This window comes from Mustelus asterias, chromosome 21 (assembly GCF_964213995.1).
Source record: "Mustelus asterias chromosome 21, sMusAst1.hap1.1, whole genome shotgun sequence".
NCBI lineage: Eukaryota > Metazoa > Chordata > Chondrichthyes > Carcharhiniformes > Triakidae > Mustelus > Mustelus asterias.
In genome coordinates, this window is record NC_135821.1 from 79,916,354 (window position 1) to 79,937,369 (window position 21,016).

At 45.3% G+C, this 21,016-nt stretch overlaps 1 protein-coding gene across 3 annotated transcripts in view; it reads right to left on the reverse strand.

Moving 5' to 3' along the window:
* LOC144508997 (uncharacterized) overlaps nt 1-21,016 on the reverse strand; it is a 190,140-nt gene that overhangs the window by 128,758 nt on the left and 40,366 nt on the right. For 2 of the 3 annotated variants that reach the window (XM_078237220.1, XM_078237218.1), the window contains exon 4: nt 3,826-3,933. The exons of the other annotated variant lie outside the window; for it this stretch is intronic. In XM_078237220.1, coding sequence (XP_078093346.1) covers nt 3,826-3,933 — 108 coding nt within the window. The remainder of the gene's footprint in view (nt 1-3,825; nt 3,934-21,016) is intronic. 3 annotated transcript variants of the gene reach the window in all.

The window sequence follows — 21,016 nt, forward strand, 5'->3', positions numbered from 1 at the left end:
ACCTACTCAACCTCTCCACATAAGAAAGACCCTTCATACCCAGGATCAGCCTAGTGAACCTTCTCTGGACTGCCTCCAATGCCAATATATCTTTCCTTGGATAAGGGGACCAGAACAGTATTCCAGTTTGAAAATAAAAATAGATGTTTATTATTCAACAGCTGAATATAAGCATATCCACGTCCTCATACACACTCACACGCACTCATATACACACACACACATACACACACACTCACACAGACACACACTCATATACACACACATACACACACACTCACACACACACTTATACACACACACTCATACACACGCTCACACTCATACAGACTCACACTCATACAGACTCACACTCACACAGACACACACTTGAGAAAGTTGTGTGATTACAGAAGGCACCATGCATTTAGGTCTTAAGAGTTTGAGAGCTTTTTGTCACACTTGCTTCTCTCCAGGGTGAAGCCTTGCAATTTTACCAGCCTTTTATCCTTTTGCTTCCCTGAAGAAAAGAGAGGAAGATAGATTGTTTGATTGTTGAATGTTTGTGGTCGCCTCTTGTTTCACTCCAGTGAAGGTGATGCATCGAAGCTCTGTGTCAAGAAACTCTGTCCATTTCCTCAGGCTTAAAAGTCAAGGCCAATCCAAGGCCGGAATTTTCCAGTTGCTCATGCTCTGTGGCCGCTGCAAGTGAGGATAGATCAGCTAAATCTCCATTTTTCACTGCAGCGAGACTGGAAAATCCCACCTGCGTGCACAGCGGAAATTTCAGCCCAAATCTCTGCCTCCTGGTGACTCTTAGGCAGGGTCTATGATAGGAATGTAGAAGCAAGAACATAGAACATAGAACATTACAGGGCAGTACAGGCCCTTCGGCCCTCGATGTTGCGCCGACCAGTGAAACCAATCTAAAGCCCATCTAACCTACACTATTCCAATATCATCCATATGTTTATCCAATGACCATTTAAATGCCCTTAATGTTGGCGAGTCCACTACTGCTGCAGGCAGGGCATTCCACGCCCTTACTACTCTCTGAGTGAAGAACCTACCTCTGACATCTGTCCTATATCTATCACCCCTCAATTTAAAGCTATGTCCCCTCATGCTAGCCAACACCATCCGAGGAAAAAGGCTCTCACTTTCCAAAAGAGTTGGCAGGCCAACCTCGCTCTGCCATCCAAACAGATCACGACCGATCATTTATCTCAGTGCCATTTCCCCACTATCCCCATATCTCCTGATATCATTAGTATCTAGAAATGTATCAATCTCTATCTTGAACATGCTCCATGAGCCTCACAGCCTCTGGGGTAGAGATTTCCAAAGATTCACCACCCTCTGAGTGAAGAAATTCCTCCTCATTTCACTCTTAAATGTCCGGCCCCTTAACCTGAGGCTGTATCCTGGTTCTAGACTCACCAGCCAAGGGAAACATCCCATCCATATCTGTTGTGTCACGCACCGGAAGAACTTTGTAAGTTCCAATGAGATCATCTCTAATTCTTCTAAAATCTAGAGAGTACAGGCCCAGTTTCCTCAATCGCTCCTCATCCCAGGGATTAGTCTGGTGAACCTCTGCTGCACTTCCTCTGTGGCAAGGATATCTTTCCTCAGTTAAGGAGACTATAACTGTGCACAGTACTCCAGGTGAGGCCTCACCAAGGCTCTGTGTAATTGCAGCAAGACAGATTTACTCCTGTACTAAAATTCCCTTGCAATGAAGGGGAACATACCATTTGCCTTCCTAATTGATTGCTGCATCTGCATGTTTGCTTTCAGTGACTCATGAACAAGGACACCCAGGTCCTTTTGGACATCATCACTTCTCAACCTATCACCATTTAAGAAATATTCTGCTTTTCTGTTTTTGCTATAAAGGTGGATAATTTCACATTTATTCACATCATATTCCATCTGCCATGTTCTTACATACATACTTAATTGAACAGCAACTGGTCACCCAGTGTCCATTTTATAAATAGAACTCACAAGTCCCTTAATAACATTTGGAAGTTGTTGAAAAGCTCACAAATCTGTCAAAATAAACAACCACACTTGAAAGGCATTTGAAAAATTATCATTCGCTTCAGAAACTCATAAATCTGTCAAAATAAATAAACTCATAAATTGCCAGGACAGTGGTGTGAATAAATTCTGCAGTACAGCATCAGTTTGTGCATTTGAAAGCATGCGCCTATCATAGATTTCAAACAGCCAAAAAGGTGGCTGAGCTGTTCAACAAATAGGGAATGAGAGCAATGTTTATACAATTTGCTCCGGATCTCACACTGGGCTAGCATTTTAATATTGTACAATGCAGCCTAACATTTTATCCAGTGGGTAGAGTATTCTAATGCATCTGAAGATGTTTCTACTTCAGAATAAACTGTTCTTTCACTTGGCATCTTGACAGTCATCAGCAGTAACAATGGTCACTTAGCTTTTTCTAATTGCAGCCTTATAATCATTTAATAAACATTGATAAAACGCCGCCTACAGCATTTAATGCAATCCATCACACAAACCAGCCTCCCATCCATTGACTCTGTCTACACTTCCTGCTGCCTCGGCAAAGCAGCCAGCATAATTAAGGACCCCACACACCCCGGACATTCTCTCTTCCATCTTCTTCCTTCAGGAAAAAGATACAAAAGTCTGAGGTCACGTACCAACCGACTCAAGAACAGCTTCTTCCCTGCTGCTGTCAGACTTTTGAATGGACCTACCTCGCATTAAGTTGATCTTTCTCTACACCCTAGCTATGACTGTAACACTACATTCTGCACTCTCTCGTTTTCTTCTCTATGAATGGTATGCTTTGCCTGTATAGCGCGCAAGAAACAATACTTTTCACTGTATGTTAATACATGTGGCAATAATAAATCAAATCAAATCAAATCAAAAAATGACGAACTATAAAGGAGACAACACCAGATACGCTCTCCCCTCCTCCAATCCATGCTTCCTTTCTCTGTTCTGCAGGTGGGATTTAGGAAAAGAAAGATTTGCTCTGCTAAAAATTGCAGAACTTCTGAAATACCCAGTTCCAGAATGGTTCTAGCTACGTCAAGCCCCCAGTGTGCAAGTTTCCTGATCCGTCTGTTTCCCCGCTCCACTGAAAATAACCAGGGACAAAAATGGGGGTGGGGCTTTTGCCTTCACCACTCAGTGGCTGAATCTGTGGGACCCCAAAATGGGACAACAGAACCTGGCGGCTTGTGGGTTGCTGAACCTTGCAGACAGTCAGCGTCCCGTATCTGCTCTGAGCAGATTACAGCCAGAAGGAGCAGTGAGGTGTCACTGGGAGGTGAAAGGTCAACCCTCTCATGCTCACAGTCAATTGACCTTTGCTGTAAAACATGCATGTGTGTATCTCCTGTTAGATAAGCACTGGATTGGGCTGCAGAGTTCTGCCTTGTCAAATACTCCAGTTGTCAACACTCGCATCAGAACCTCATCAGAATTAGTGTTACTGAAAACGATGCAGCAGTTTTGTTTACTCTCGTTAGCAGGGGACATATACATTTCTCCATCAAATTTCTCTTTTTGCGGACAGAAATTGCTCAAAACAATGCCCCTTTAAGAAGCAAATGACCTTTAATTATATTCAATAAAAATGCGCTCAGTTTCTATCAGCCCCTTACTCAGAGATTGTTCCGCTCCTTGCCACTTGCACCCTGATACCCAGTATACCAATGCGCCTGCTGAATATTTCAAAAAAGAAGAAATAAATGTTATCCCTGAATATAAATCTTGATATTTATTACAACTCCTAAATCACAACCCGACACACCCAAACTTCTTTTGATCCAAATAATCACTTACTTTCTGCAATGTCTCCACTTGTTTTCCCAGGAGGGAGGGGTGCATTAAGCACGCAGGACTTTCTTCACCAGGTAATCTTCCTTCAACTTCTGCCAGTGGTGCTTCCAGCTGGAAGATGGATAGTGCACAGGGAGGTTTACACAGCCACTCTGGGAAACAGCTCTTTGCAAAGTTCAGCCCAGAATTCTGATCTTATACAAACAAGTATTTAAAGGAAGATTGTGGTCACATGTCTGAATGAGAAAGACAGAATTCTGCCACCTGGATCCTTGAGGGAAATTAGTCTGCCTGACCTTTTGGATAAAAAAGCAGCTTCAGCCCATCGGCCGCTATAACCTGATGCATTAATTCGTCATCTCAAGACACGATTGCAAAACTTCAGCATCAAGTCCCACTTCCCGACCGCTCCTCCCGTGCTGAGTTGCAATATCTGCCAGTCCTTTAACACCTCCAGTTTAATATTTTCAATTCCCTTCAAGGTCTCATTCTTCCCCCTCTCTCTCTCTCTAACCTCCTTCATCCCACAAACTGCCAGAACTTTCCCCTGCTTCTCCAGCTCAGTCTGTCACACAAACTGGTGGCTGTGAATCCCACAGGTTCCACGCTCCCTTCTTCTCCTTTCCATTTCAAAAGGGTCGAGAACTAAAGGACACCCATTTAACAGCAAAAGTACCAAAGGCAATGTGAGGCAAAGCTATTTCACACAGCGAGTGGTTAGGATCTGGAACGCACTGTCTGAGAGTATGGTGGAGACAGATTCACACAGAGAGTGGTTAGGATCTGGAATGTACTGTCTGAGAGTGTGGTGGAGACAGATTCACACAGAAAGTGGTTAGGATCTGGAATGCACTGTCTGAGAGTGTGGTGGAGACAGATTCACACAGCGAGTGGTTAGGGTCTGGAATCCTTTCTGTGATGTAATTATTCTGTGATCCTATGATTTATGGTTCCTTCTGAAAACCAGGTTTTGACTGTTCCTCATAATAATTCTTTCTTTTGCTCTGTATCCACTTCTTTCTGACTACATTCTGTGTGAAGAATTATGATGATCTTTTCTTATTCGATATGTATAAATGGAAGTTATCACTGATGAAGCATATTCTCCTTAAAATCTTTACTGAAGGGAATCACTCAAACCTCTGTTTCTGCACTGAGTAGCAATGGTGATGAGAAATACTTTTCCTATGATAATTGGTCAGGTATTTCTGTATGCATTCAGTTTAGTTCAGTTAAATTAATAGATTATCTTGTAGAATGCTTTGTTTTAAACTCTGGCTGATGAAATATTTCTCTCGGAAAATCAAAAACCAGCCCCATAACGATAGTGAAATCTTTATAAATTCTCCACGGATCAGATCAGCTCTTGCCTCTCTTTTTCGCATTGATATTAAAGACTGCTGCACTCAGAGGAGAGAAGGAGCTGCCCTGACATCCTGGCCAAAATTATCCTTCAGCAAAGAACATTAAAAACAGATTAACTACTCATCTCTGTCATTGCAGCTCGCAGGATCTAAGAATTATGTTTGCTTTGCAATCGACTGCAGTTGAGTACCTGTCATTTCACGGACTCCTGGGGTTTATTTCTAACTGAATCTGATCCCGGTGTGCTGGGTTCATTCACCAGAGACATACAAACACGAGAATGGGAGGAGGCCGTTATCCCTCTCCACTCTGTTCTGCCATTCAATAAAAATCAAGACTTATCTGCAATCCAACTCCATATAAACCTACACCCTTTCCCTCCTTGCCCCATATCCCTTAATATCTTTACTGAACAGAACGCTAGTTCTAGTTTGTGTAACCTTGCCTCATTGGCTAATTCTTGGCGTTATTCTGGTAAATCTATGCTGTACTGCCTCCAATTCCAGAATATTAACTTGAAGGTGTGTTGCTCAGAACCCCTCACAGTTCTTCAGACATGGGCTAAGCAGGACTCTGCACAGCTGTACAGGATGTCTAATCCTCGTATTCTAGTCTTCTGGATATAAAAGCAGCATTCCATTAGCAATTGTGATTATTTTCTGTCGCAGTTCATGACATTTTAATGATCTGTGCACCTGTGCTCCCAGGTGTCTGTTTATCTCCACTCTTTCTCACCAATCACCATTTAGAAAGTAGATGACCTCACATTTGTCTTTATCTTCAACGTTCACTCGCTCCGTCACAGACACACAGTGGCAGCAGCATGCAGCTTGTACAAGATGTATGGCAACAACTCACTCTGACCTGCATCAGCCACCAGCTAGAAGGACAAACCATCAGGTGCATGGGAACACCACTACCTGCAAGTTCCCCTCTCATCCATTCACCATCCTGACTTGGAAATATATCGCCATTCCTTCACTGTTGCTGGGTCAAAATCCTGGAACTCCCTAACAGCACTGTGAATATACCTACACCACATAGACTGCAGAGGTTCAAGAAGGCAGCTCACCACCACCTTAGAACCATAGAATCATAGAATCCCTATAGTGCAAAAAGAGGCCATTCAGCCCATCGAGTCTGCACCGACTCTCCAACAGATCACCTTACCCAGGCCCTATCCCCCCAACCCCACATATTTACCCTGTTAATCCCCCTAACCTACACATATTTGGACACTAAGGGGCAATTGAGCATGGCCAATCCACCCAACCTGCACAGCTTAGGACTGTGGGAGGAAACTGGAGCACCCGGAGGAAACCCACGCAGACACGGGGAGAACGTGCAAACTCCACACAGACAGTGACCCCGAGGCTGGAATGGAACCCGGGTCCCTGGCGCTGTGAGGCAGCAGTGCTAACCACTGTGCCACTGTGCCACCTTCAATTAGGGAGTAATAAATGCTGGCCCAGTGACACTCACATTCCTTGAATTAATATGAACAAAAAGCATCACTGCCCTGTGACTGAGGCTCCCTCCCTCTGGACCAGCCTGTTTTATACACATAAATACCCTATTCTTTAGACTGATTGACCGTCTCCCCCCACCGCTCCCCCCCCCTCCCCCCCCCAACCCCTGTCCCTCCTTCACCACGGACACTGAAGCCGAACGTAACAACTTCAATGTTAACCTGACTGATTCAGGGTCCCACCCACTGCTCCATTAACGAATATAAAGAACAGTACAGCACAGGAAACAGGCCCTTCGGCCCTCCAAGCCTGTGCCGCTCCTTGGTCCAACTAGACCAATCGTTTGTATCCCTCCATTCCCAGGCTGCTCATGTGACTATCCAGGTAAGTCTTAAACGATGTCAGCGTGCCTGCCTCCACCACCCTACTTGGCAGCGCATTCCAGGCCCCCACCACCCTCTGTGTAAAAAACATCCCTCTAATATCTGAGTTATACTTCGCCCCTTTCACCTTGAGCCCGTGACCCCTCGTGAACGTCACTTCTGATCTGGGAAAAAGCTTCCCACTGTTCACCCTATCTATCCCCTTCATAATCTCTATTAGATCTCCCCTCCAGAACTGGACGCAGTACTCCAAATGTGGCCTAACCAGCGTTCTATACAGCTGCATCATGAGACTCCAGCTTTTATACTCTATACCCCGTCCTATAAAGGCAAGCATACCATATGCCTCCTTCACCACCTTCTCCACCTGTGTTGCCACCTTCAAGGATTTGTGGACTTGCACACCTAGGTCCCTCTGTGTTTCTAGACTCCTGATGACTCTGCCATTTATTGTATAACTCCTCCCTACATTATTTCTTCCAAAATGCATCACTTCGCATTTATCCGGATTAAACTCCATCTGCCACCTCTCCGCCCAATTTTCCAGCCTATCTATATCCTGCTGTATTGCCCGACAATGCTCTTCGCTATCCGCAAATCCATTTAAGTATATCCATTTAAAGTTTAAAGTTAAAGTTTAACATCCTCATTATTTTCCAAATGAACTCTTAAGGCTCAGACCACGCCTGATGTATTTTATGATGCCAGGGGTAAATCACACATGGACAGTACTGGACATTCTGGCTCTCAAACCTGGTTGTGAAATGGAATTTCAGAATGGATTACTGACTGGTTTGAAGACAGAAAATAAAGATTGGGAATGAAGGGTAGTTATTCAGAGTGACGGAATGTAGGAAGAGCAGGGAGCTCACGAGGAGTGAGACAGAGGCTGAGTTAGAATTCTTTCCTTTATTGGGCTTGGTATTGAATACAAAAGCAGGGATGTAATGCTGGAACTATATTAAACACTGGTTAGGCCACAGCTGGAACTTTGTGTACAATTCTGGTCACCGCATTACAAGAAGGACAGAATTGCTCTGGAGAGAGTGCAGAGGAGATTTACAGGAATGTTGCTACGGCTGGAAGATCGCAGCTATGAGCACAGATTGGACAGATAAGGGTTATTTTCCTTCGAGCAGAGGAAGCTAAGGGATGGCTTGATTGGGGTGCACAAAATTATGAGGGGCCTCGATTGACAGGAAAGATTTGATTCCCGCAGCGGACAGGTCTGTTACCCGGGAAACAGGTTTAATGTAATTTTCAGGAGGAATGGAGGGGACATGGGGAAAAGCCTTTTCACACCCAGAAGGTGGCAGGTGTCTGGGATTCGCTGCCCAGATTGGCGCTGCCTGGATCTGCAGCTGGAGTTCTGGAACCTGCAAGGCTGCAGACCAGGTGTTGGAAAGTGGCAGTAGAATGGGTGGCTAGTTTCTTTCAGCACAGACATAATGGGCTGAAGGACCTCTTTCTGCGTTATAACATTTCTGTGGCTCAATGATGTTCCATGAGGATCAGTGCTGGGATCACGCTGTCATCATTTACATCAACCATTTGGACTTGGAAACAAAAACATAATTTCTAAATTTTCAGATGACACAAATTGTCAACAAGTAGTCTGCAATAAATTACTGAAAACATTAATAAACTCGCTGAATGGGCAAATAATGGCAAATGAAATTTAACGCAGATAAATGTGAGGTAATCTATTTTGATAAGAAGAATAGGGAGGGCACTTTTTTTGAAGATTTGAGTGAAGGTGGGGTAGAGGAAAAAGGGGATCTTGGTGTACAGTTACAATCAATCGATCTTGGAGTACAGATATACCAGTCACTAAAAGTTGTGCCACAGGTTAACAAGGTCATTAAGAAAAGCAAATCAAGAGCTCGACTTTATTTCTGAGGGATAGAATTGATAAGTGGGGAAGTTATGTTCAGCATTTTTTGAACCTTGGATGGACCACACTTAGGGTGTAGTGTATAGCTCTGGTCATCATATTATAAAAAGGAATTAGAGACACTGGAGAGGGCATTAGGATGATACTGGAAATATGACGGTACACATATCTGGAAAGGATTTAACAAGCTGGGTCTATTCTCTTTTAAAAAAAAGAAAGGTGAGGAGGTCTTTAGAACGATGAAAGTTTTGATAGAATCGGGGACAGAGAGTGGGACAGGAAGATCAGCAAAGACGAGGCAAGAATGGAACATAAACTGCTTGGGGCGAATGGCCTGTTTCCGTGAAGTGTATGCAATCTAATTTTAGTTTTCACCAGTTGAGTTAAATGGAAGCCTGCTTAAAAATATACATTTTAATGGCTTTTTAATTTTCTATGCAATGTTTCACATTCCTCACACACAGCACACATTTTAACAGGAGCGTCATGGCTCCAGTCCAACCTTTGCAAATGATAATCTGTTATTTGGCAGGCCATTGGCTCATACTAATCTTTCCATGTCTTGGTAGGTGGTGGCAGAGGGTATTGTCACTGGACAGTAATCCAGAGACCCAGGGCAATGTTCTGGGGAACTGGGTTTGAATCTCACCATGGCAGATGGAGAAATTTTAATTCAATAAAAATCTAGAATTAGAAATCTAATAATGACCATGAAACCATTGTTGATTGTCAGAAAATCCCATCTGGTTCACTAATGTCCTTTAGGGAAGGAAATCTGCCGCCCTTACCTGGTCTGGCCTACATCTCCATGATCAGTAAGTTTGCAGACGACACGAAAATGGCTGGACTTGCAGATAGTGAGGAGCATTGTCAGAAGCTACAGAAGGATATAGATAGGCTGGGAATTTGGGCAAAGAAATGGCAGATGGAGTTCAATCCAGATAAATGCGAAGTGATGCATTTTGGTAGAGCTAATGTAGGGGGGAGCTATACGATAAATGGCAGAACCATAAAGGGTGTAGATACGCAGAGGGACCTGGGTGTGCAAGTCCACAGATCCTTGAAGGTGACGTCACAGGTGGAGAAGGTAGTGAATAAGGCATATGGCATGCTTGCCTTTATAGAACGGGGCATAGAGTATAAAAGTTGGGGTCTGATGTTGCAGATGTATAGAACGTTGGTTCGGCCGCATTTGGAATACTGCGTCCAGTTCTGGTCGCCACACTACCAGAAGGACGTGGAAGCTTTAGAGAGAGTGCAGAGGAGGTTTACCAGGATGTTGCCTGGTATGGAGGGGCTTAGTTATGAGGAGAGATTGGGTAAACTGGGGTTGTTCTCCCTGGAAAGACGGAGGATGAGGGGAGACCTAATAGAGGCGTATAAAATTATGAAAGGCATAGATAGGGTGAACGGTGGGAAGCTTTTTCCCAGGTCGGTGGTGATGTTCACGAGGGGTCATAGGTTCACGGTGAGGGGGGGGAAGGTTTAACATGGATATCGGAAGGACGTATTTTACACAGAGGGTGGTGGGGGCCTGGAATGTGCTGCCGGGCAAGGTGGTGGAGGCGGGCACACTGGGAACATTTAAGACATATCTAGATAGCCACATGAACGGAGTGGGAATGGAGGGATACAAAAGAATGGTCTAGTTTGGACCAGGGAGCGGCATGGGCTTGGAGGGCCGAAGGGCCTGTTCCTGTGCTGTATTGTTCTTTGTTCTTTGTACATGTGACTCCAGAGCTACAGCAATATGGTTGACCCTTAACTGCCCCTTCAAGGGCAATTAAGGATGGGCAATAAATGCTGTCCCAGCCAGTGACGCCCACATCCCAGGAACAAATCTAAAAAAATGTCTCTCTTTTCAGGAGCCAATAACTCCTTCAAGCCTTGCAATCTTACATTGAAATAACTCTTCAGAGGCCGGTGTCCCTTCACCAGATTCCCTTTATTTACAAACTCAATTCCACTCCTAAGAGGTACACAGTCAGAACCTGGAACATTAGCACCCCTGACACTCCTCAATATATACACAGGTGAGACTCCCTGATTGGGCAGCCAATCATTACCTCAATCAGGGAGCTCATACTCCAAGAAGTCAACACCATGGGCCTCGTTGAGGTTATAGAAACATAGAAACTAGAAGCAGGAGTAGGCCATTCGCCCCTTTGAACCTGCTCCACCATTCATTTTGATCATGGCTGATCATCAAATTTAATATCCTGATCCCCCCTTCACCCCATATCCCTTGACGCCTTTAAACCCTAGAGCTATATCTAGTTTCTTCTTGAAATCACACAACGTTTTGGCCTCAATTACATTCTGCACATATTATTATATTATTCTGCACATGTCATTATTCCCATATTAACATGGATTTGATGCACGGACTTTCACAGGTGGAATTGGAGATATTTTCCAGTTTTTTTGCATTTTAACATGGATTCCACCTGCAAGTTCCTGGCTTTAGCAGACAGTGGAGACAGATCAGTAAACAGCACATTGCTAGGGAAATAACTGGTTTGGTTCAGCTTTAGTGTATATTTGACCAGGTCCATAGCTCAACAACTGCTCAGCAAATCCCCAAAGGATCGTCTCTGATTGCTGCTTCCAAACTCGAACCTTTCCTCCCTGCACTCGTGTGGGTGAATAGCCAATAATAATCAATGCTCATCGAGCAGGAATGACCTCAATGGTGGCTTCCAGAGGAAAGAGGATCTGAGTCCAAAAGCTTTTAATGCCTTTCATAGAGGCAGACGGAAATTTTAGGCGGGAAAATTACTTTTTACACTTCTTCCATTTGTGTCATGAATCTGGAACCATCAGTTATGTAACGCCCTGGAGTTATTCTGACATCATAATTAAGGGACCATTTGAATTGCCAGCGCTCCAGCATTGGCCTGGAGCTTCCAGGAGCTGAAGATCAAAGTCCAAGAAAACCAAGAGTAAAATCATAGAACATAGAACATAGAACAGTACAGCACAGAACAGGCCCTTCGGCCCACAATGTTGTGCCGAGCTTTATCTGAAACCAAGATCAAGCTATCCCACTCCCTATCATCCTGGTGTGCTCCATGTGCCTATCCAATAACCGCTTAAATGTTTCTAAAGTGTCTGACTCCACTATCACTGCAGGCAGTCCATTCCACACCCCAACCACTCTCTGCGTAAAGAACCTACCTCTGATATCCGTCCTGTATCTCCCACCACGAACCCTATAGTTATGCCCCCTTGTAATAGCTCCATCCACCCGAGGAAATAGTCTTTGAACGTTCACTCTATCTATCCCCTTCATCATTTTATACACCTCTATTAAGTCTCCCCTCAGCCTCCTCCGCTCCAGAGAGAACAGCCCTAGCTCCCTCAACCTTTCCTCATATGACCTACCCTCCAAACCAGGCAGCATCCTGGTAAATCTCCTCTGCACTCTTTCCAGCGCTTCCACATCCTTCTTATAGTGAGGTGACCAGAACTGCACACAATATTCCAAATGTGGTCTCACCAAGGTCCTGTACAGTTGCAGCATAACCCCACGGCTCTTAAACTCCAACCCCCTGTTAATAAAAGCTAACACACTATAGGCCTTCTTCACAGCTCTATCCACTTGAGTGGCAACCTTTAGAGATCTGTGGATATGGACCCCAAGATCTCTCTGTTCCTCCACACTCTTCAGAACCCTACCTTTGACCCTGTAATCCACATTTAAATTTGTCCTACCAAAATGAATCACCTCACATTTATCAGGGTTAAACTCCATTTGCCATTTTTCAGCCCAGCTTTGCATCCTATCTACGTCTCTTTGCAGCCTACAACAGCCCTCCACCTCATCCACTACTCCACCAATCTTGGTGTCATCAGCAAATTTACTGATCCACCCTTCAGCCCCCTCCTCTAAGTCATTAATAAAAATCACAAAGAGCAGAGGACCAAGCACTGATCCCTGCGGCACACCGCTTGCAACCTGCCTCCAATCCGAAAATTTTCCATCGACCACCACCCTCTGTCTTCGGTCAGACAGCCAGTTACCTATCCAATCGGCCAACTTTCCCTCTATCCCACACCTCCTCACTTTCATCATAAGCCGACCATGGGGGACCTTATCAAACGCCTTACTAAAATCCATGTATATGACATCAACTGCCCTACCTTCATCAACACACTTAGTTACCTCCTCAAAAAATTCTATCAAATTTGTGAGGCACGACTTGCCCTTCACGAATCCGTGCTGACTATCTCGGATTAATCCGCATCTTTCTAAATGGTCGTAAATCCCATCCCTAAGGACCCTTTCCATCAATTTACCAACCACCGAAGTAAGACTAACCGGTCTATAATTACCAGGGTCATTTCTATTCCCTTTCTTAAACAGAGGAACAACATTCGCCATTCTCCAGTCCTCTGGCACCATCCCCGTGGACAGCGAGGACCCAAAGATCAACGCCAAAGGCTCTGCAATCTCATCCCTTGCCTCCCACAGAATCCTAGGATACATTTCATCAGGCCCAGGGGACTTATCGACCTTCAGTTTATTCAAAATTGCCAAGACATCCTCCCTCCGAACATCTATTTCCTCCAGCCTATTAGCCTGTAACACCTTCTCTTCCTCAAGGTCACAAGGTCAATAAACAAAATTGTGCATTTGTCGTTTTCTCTGAATATTTTCATTTCTTTAATTCTAAAAATATTGGCGGTAAAAGCTGTTTCACTATCAGATTAATGCAAGAGGCTGCTTGCTTCTAGGTTGGGTTGGGAAGACAGTGTGGCTGGAGAATGGAGGAATAACGAAAGTGTGGGAACAGGGCGCTTTAAGGACTTTCGATGGGGGGGGGAGTTCAGGACCACTTAGGGGGGTTCAAGGCTGTCCTGGGTGGTGTTGCTCGAGGTGGGAGGTCATCCAATGAAATCCCCAGGAATTTGCCCAAGTGGAGTTGACAACATGGCGCACCATGTGGATTTTGCCCCCACCCCCATTGCACCATTACCTCCCTCCCACCCCACACAACCCCCCCCACACCCCACACAACCCCCCCCCACACCCTACACAACCCCCCCACACGCCACACAACCTCCCTCCCACCCCACACAACCCCCCTCCCACCCCATACAATCCCTGCTCCCACCCTACACAACCCCCCTCCAACCCCACACACCCCCCCCCACACCCCATACAACCTCCCCATACCCCACACAACCCCCCTCCAACCCCATACAACACTCCCTCCCAACCTATACAACCCCCTCCACACCCCCAGCCTCTTCCCCTCCTGATTTCTCCCTTTCTGTCCTGAGAAGCTGATTTTCCATGGAGGACAGTTCATTGAGAGGTTGTGTTGTCCAAAGTTATATCTGGCCATGGAGAGAATGGGAAGATTTTCTAAGCAAAAAGTTACATGTAAAAAAAAAATGTTCCTGGATTTCTACAATTCTGCGTAAATGAAAATTTGAAAAATAACAGTAAATCTTTGAAAAAAATGATTCCAGAATTTTGAGCTCAGTGAGTGCAAAAACATTGAGAACACGGAGGGTGAATCAGTGAGGCAGGATTTAACCTTGTGTCAGTCTTCACTACCTTGCACGAAATGCTCAGCTGACATTTCATTTTCCTTTTTCATTCATTGGCCATTCGAGAACCCCAGCTGGTCCACACAACAGTTTCAGTTTTTAATTTAATTATGGAAGTCCCATCTGCCTTGGAAGCTGGACTAACTTTGTCAAATGTTCCTGAGCTGTGTTTGGGGCTGAATTTCTTGCTGATGGTACCTTTCAAGTTTCAGTCCCAATGTTACATCGACAGTGTACATAACTATGTGCCCCTCCCCTCAGACGGGCCTGTGTTGCCTGCGGCATTTCACAATGCATGGCATTTTACAGATAAGGCTGCGACAGCTGGAGTTGCTCTATGGAAGGTCCCAGCAGGGATCAAAAACATTAGCACAGGAAAATGTCTCCGGTTACAAAATGAGAGAGTATGGTAAAGCTATCAAATCAAACATGACTGGAAGCTGTTGAAAGCTTTGTGAGGGTTTTATTTCATTTTCTGTAAGAATGTTTCCAAATCATCGGCAAAAACTGATTGATGCAAAAAGGAAAATGTGCTCAATTATATTATCCATAAAACTATTCCTCTTCAACTCTTTCCTGGGCTGAATTATCATCTACTTAATTATTAAAATAATGAAACAAGGCTTTTGGACGGGTCATGGGCAGTTCTCCCTGCACAGTGAGGTGAATACCAAGGTCCCACTCATCCTCTTGCATATGAAAACAAATAACTAACTCTGGCAATTTCAGAAAGCCATCACTGCCAATGGCACCTTTTGTTAGTCGAGATATTCCACAAGGGCTCCAATAATTGATCTACAAGTATACCTTGCAACAAAGGAAAGCTGAAATCTCTTCTGAGATACAAGATATAGCTGCTTATGTTTCAAATGTCTGTAGAGTGCACTCCATAATTCTCACCCTCCCACAGAGGAAGGAATGTTTCTTTGTTCTTTCCGTTTTGTTTCTCTCGATGATCCCCAATTTTCAGCACCCTCCATTCCTGGCGGCAGTGCATTTAGGTTCCAAGACTCAAAGCTCTGGAATTCCCTCACTAAAGCTTTCCACCCCTCTCCGCCCCCCCTCCCCCCCCACCCCCACCTTTGTCTTTTTCTTTAAGGTGCTTAAACCCTTTAATAAAAAGATATGAAGCAATGTGGGTGCACCTACAGCACAGGGACTGCAGCGGTTCAAGAAGGCAGCTCACCACCCCCTTCTCAAGGGCAATTAGGGATGGCTAATAAATGCTGGTCTAGCCAGCAACGCCCACATCCCGTAACTGAATAAAGCGCAGAGATTAGAACTGTGCACAGCTGTTTAAACCCCCACCACCCCCCCCCCCCCCCCCCCCCCCAGCGAGAACAGGGAAATCAGCCAAATCTCCATTCACTGCAGCGGGACTGGAAAATCGCAGCTGTGGGCGAGGTTGGAGAATTTAACCCAACATCAATGTTTTTCAGTTCACCCCTTGGAGAAAGGAACCATGGTGCTTTGCTTTTTTATGGTCAGGTTAACCAATGCAGCAAGTTTTAGTGATTTGAGTGTGTATCCCAAGGAGTGCTGACCTCTTCATCTTCCCCCCACAATGCACCACTTCACATTTATTTATGCCGGGGGGGTGGAGAAGGGGGGGGGGGGTGGATCTTTCACACCTCCTGGCAGAGCAGACGGGGGTGGGCGGTGGCGGATTCTCCAATCTCATCCGTACCCTCCCTGCTGCCCCCGAGAATGGAGGATTTGTACACCATTTCCCATCATTTCCTGGCCTGGGTAACTGTAAAGAATTGGGGAGTATTAACAGAACGCAGCCTCACAAACAGAGATGCAGAAAGACCATTTCTCACTTTGACATCAAATCTCCACATGAACGGTGTCTCAGTGCACTGTGGTCCAATAGAAATCGCTGACAACTAAGCTACGCTGAGCTGTTTTTATCCGTATTACACAGCATTTTAACAAATAACTCGCAAAGAGGAACCAAAACACTCAATCTGCTTTTGTCATTTTACCAAAAGTGGGTAGAAAGTTAAAGCACAATTATATATATTCCGTGTCAATGAGCTTCAAGGTCACGCGGCCAATAACAGTGTCGATTACTCACTTTTATTTATGAATCAAAAGTATGATTTTCCACACCTGAATATTCCTGTCCATTCACTGTGTGTTGGACAGCACAGTCACGGTGACACACAGCACCTTAAACTGAGGACAACAATCATTTCTAAATTATATGTGAAGGGAATCTACTTTAGAATTCACCTCCTTAAGCCACTTGTTGCATCATTCCCAAATTCTCCCAAACAACACTGACAGGCTTCACTCTGGAACTTTCCAGATGTTAAAAAACAGGGAATGTATTTCCCTCTGGAGCCAGGAATGTTTCCAGGAGCTAAACCTCCACCCAGGCGGAACAGTCACTCATTGCGATTTTCTCTGGGATATCCCCTTGGAGTAAGAGTTTTAACAACACCAACAGGTTTATTTGGTAGCAAATAGCATTAGCGTTCGGAGCGCTGCTTCTTCGTCAGATGGAGTGGAAATGTGCTCTCAAACAGGGCACAGAAACACAAAATCAAGTTACAGAATACTGATTAGAATGCGAATGCCTACAGCCAACCAGATCTTAAAGATACAGACAATGTGGGTGGAGGGAGCATTAAGCACAGGTTAAAGAGATGTGTATTGTCTCCAGACAGGACAGCCGGCAAGTCCAGGGGGCAAGCTGTGGGGGTTACTGATAATGTGACATAAATCCAACATCTCGGTTTAGGCCGTCCTCATGTGTGCGGAACTTGGCTATCAGTTTCTGCTCAGCGACTCTGTGCTGTCGTGTGTCGCGAAGGCCGCCTTGGAGAACGCTTACCTGAAGATCAGAGGCTGAATGCCCGTGACTGCTGAAGTGCTCCCCCACAGGAAGAGAACAGTCTTGCCTGGTGATTGTCGAGCGGTGTTCATTCATCCGTTGTCGTAGCGCCTGCATGGTTTCCCCAATGTACCATGCCTCGGGACATCCTTTCCTGCGGCGTATCAGGTAGACAACGTTGGCCGAGTTGCAAGAGTAGGTACCGTGTACCTGGTAGATGGTGTTCTCACGTGAGATGATGGCATCCGTGTCGATGATCCGGCACGTCTTGCAGAGGTTGCTGTGGCAGGGTTGTGTGGTGTCGTGGTCACTGTTCTCCTGAAGGCTGGGTAGTTTGCTGCGGACAGTGGTCTGTTTGAGGTTGCGCGGTTGTTTGAAAGCAAGAAGTGGGGGTGTGGGGATGGCCTTGGCAAGATGTTCGTCTTCATCAATGACATGTTGAAGGCTCCGGAGGAGATGCCGTAGCTTCTCCGCTCCGGGGAAGTACTGGGCGACGAAGGGTACTCTGTCCACCGTGTCAGAGTTGTCTACCTGATACGCTGCAGGAAAGGATGTCCCGAGGCATGGTACATTGGGGAAACCATGCAGACGCTACGACAACAAATGAATGAACACCGCTCGACAATCACCAGGCAAGACTGTTCTCTTCCTGTGGGGGAGCACTTCAGCAGTCACGGGCATTCAGCCTCTGATCTTCAGGTAAGCGTTCTCCAAGGCGACCTTCACTACACACGACAGCACAGAGTCGCTGAGCAGAAACTGATAGCCAAGTTCCGCACACATAAGGACGGCCTAAACCGGGATGTTGGATTTATGTCACATTATCAGTAACCCCCACAGCTTGCCTCCTGGACTTGCCGGCTGTCCTGTCTGGAGACAATACACATCTCTTTAACCTGTGCTTAATGCTCCCTCCACCCACATTGTCTGTATCTTTAAGATCTGGTTGGTTGTAGGGATTCGCATTCTAATCAGTATTCTGTAACTTGATTTTGTGTCTCTGTGCCCTGCTTGAGAGCTCCGAAAGCTTGTGTGGCTTTTGCTACCAAATAAACCTGTTGGACTTTAACCTGGTGTTGTTACAACTCTTACTGTGTTCACCCCAGTCCAACGCTGGCATCTTCACATCATGGCATCCCCTTGGATCCAGACTGACCAAGCCATAAAGGCATCTCCACATCAAGCCATAAAGGACAGTGGGCAGACTCTCAGAGTTGAAGGGTCAATCAGAAGACTTCCAGCTTAATGGGAACAGCCAGCTGAGAAGGAGGGAAGGAAAAGAAAGAAATGCTTCAAAATGGAAGCGGCCTCCCTCCAACATTTTAGAATCTTTCATTAAAAAATGGTGTTTGCAGCAAGGCAGCTCTGTGGTTGGGGTGGGGAGGGATGGGGTGGGGTGGGGTGGGATGGGGTGGTTTGGGGAGAGGTCCAGAGCCTGTAGGCCTGTAGGCCTGCCTGGACCCCTGTCATCACAATCCCCTCCCCACTGCACCCCGTCCAAACTGTGCCCCTTGTAACCCCCACCACCTCCTGACTGCTGCTGGGAGGCTGCCCTCAGACACTTAAACTGTAAATAGAGTGGTGAAAAAGGCATACAGCACATTCGCCTTTATTAATCGAGGCATTGATTACAGAAGCAGGGAGGTCATGATGGAGTTGTATCGAACTTTGGTGAGGCCACAGCTGGAGCACTGTGTGCAGTTCTGGTCACCACATTATTGGAAGGATGTGAATGCACTGGAGGGGGTGCAGAGGAGATTCACCAGGATGCTGCCTGGGATGGAGCATTTCAGTTATGAAGAGAGGTTGGATAGGCTTGGGTTGTTTTCCCTGGAGCAGAGAAGACTGAGGGGCGACCTGATTGAGGTGTTCAAGATTATGAGGGGCGTGGACAGGGTGGATAGGGAGCAGTTGTTCCCCTTAGTTGAAGAGTCAGTTACGAAGGGACACAAGTTAAAAGTGAGGGGTGGGAGGTTTAGGGGGGATTTGACAAAAAACATTTTTATTCAGAGGGTGGTGACAGTCTGGAATGCACTGCCTGGGAGGGTGGTGGAGACGGGTTGCCTCACATCCTTTAAAAAGTACCTGGATGAGTACTTATCACGTCATAACATTCAAGGCTCCGGGCCAAGTGCTGGCAAGTGGGATTAGGTGGGCAGGTCAGGGCCTTTCATGGGTCGGTGCAGACTCGATGGGCCAAAGGGCCTCTTCTGCACTGTGGTATTGTGTGATTCTGTGACCTGCTTTCTGTGGGACGGGGAGAACCCGATCAGCACCCTTTAATTGGTCACATTTAGGCTCTTATTCTGATTGGCCACTCGCATCGATGGTAGGCAGCCCTGCCAGTCTCGATTCCACCTCTGGAGAGGGGATGGAACTGGATAGGCCACCAAGCAGGGGGTTAATTCAAACTCCTGCCCCCTGCTGCCCCCAGGTCCAGTGAGGATCAGCAGCCCAGCCCTGGGTGTGTGACTGGGATAGATCACTAACTAAAATATATCGCAAGGGATCTGAATGGATGGTTTTCAGTTTTACAATGCGCTCTAAACCCGTCAGATTAACAATTCCAGACACTTTAACACTTTTTTTCTAAATATTGAAGTTGAAATCCGAAACATTAACACGTCAGGAATTAATAATCTTTGCAATGGATAAGATTAGTTTTCCCTTTAGATTTCTGCTTCTTTTAAATACCTGTCTCAAGGTAAGTATATTAATCCCAACACTAAATCGTAATATTTATAGAGAACAGCCATTATACAAATAGATTTCTTTCCATTACAGATTATTGAAAATAAATGATGGTGTTTTCTTTAGTGTGAAGGTATTGTATTGAATTTCATTGCACGCATCTTTAGATTGAGAAAGCCAATTTCAAAAAATCCGTACATTCTGATAGTGAGCTAGAGATTTTTAATAAATACGAACAAAAGAATTAGAAGCAGAATTAGGCCATTTGGCCCTTCAATCCTGCTCCACCATCCAATAAGATCATGGCTGACCTGTCTGTGTTAAGTTCCATTCCCATCAAGTCCCTGATAACCTTTGATTCCTTTGTCCAACAAGAATCGATCTACCTCTGCCTTAAAAATATTCAATACCACCGCCTTCTGAGGCAGAGAGTTCCAAAGTTGGAAACTCTCTGAGAGAAAAAGGGTTCTCCTCATCTCTGTCTTAAAAGGGTGACCCCTAATTTTAAAACAGTGCCCCCTAATTCTGGGACTCACCCACAAGAGGAAGCATTGGTTGAAATTCTCCCGCCTTGCCTGCCACAGGAATTGTATCTTCCTGATCATGGGCGACTTTAATCTTTTTTCCACCAGCTTTAGGCAGCAACTGCTCTTGGTTTGAAAATGTAACTGTTTTTCCTGCAAGCTTAGCTCCTCCTATTAATCATATGACTCTGTCCCTGTCAATCAGCCTAATCAAAACTCACATGAACTGCACACCTAGTCTGAAATCCCAGGAGGACTTAAATAAATAAAAGGTCCATTAACTCAACATTCCGACCTAAAATCAATTATCCTGCATTCTCAATATTTGAGCTGTATGTTTTCTCTGACAAATCAACTCGTAACAAAACACTGTCTCTTAAAACAGCCCCACCTTAAACACAAAATATATTAAAATAGCACAGTATCATCACAGGTGCGATTACTACAGAATCAGTAATTTGATGTAA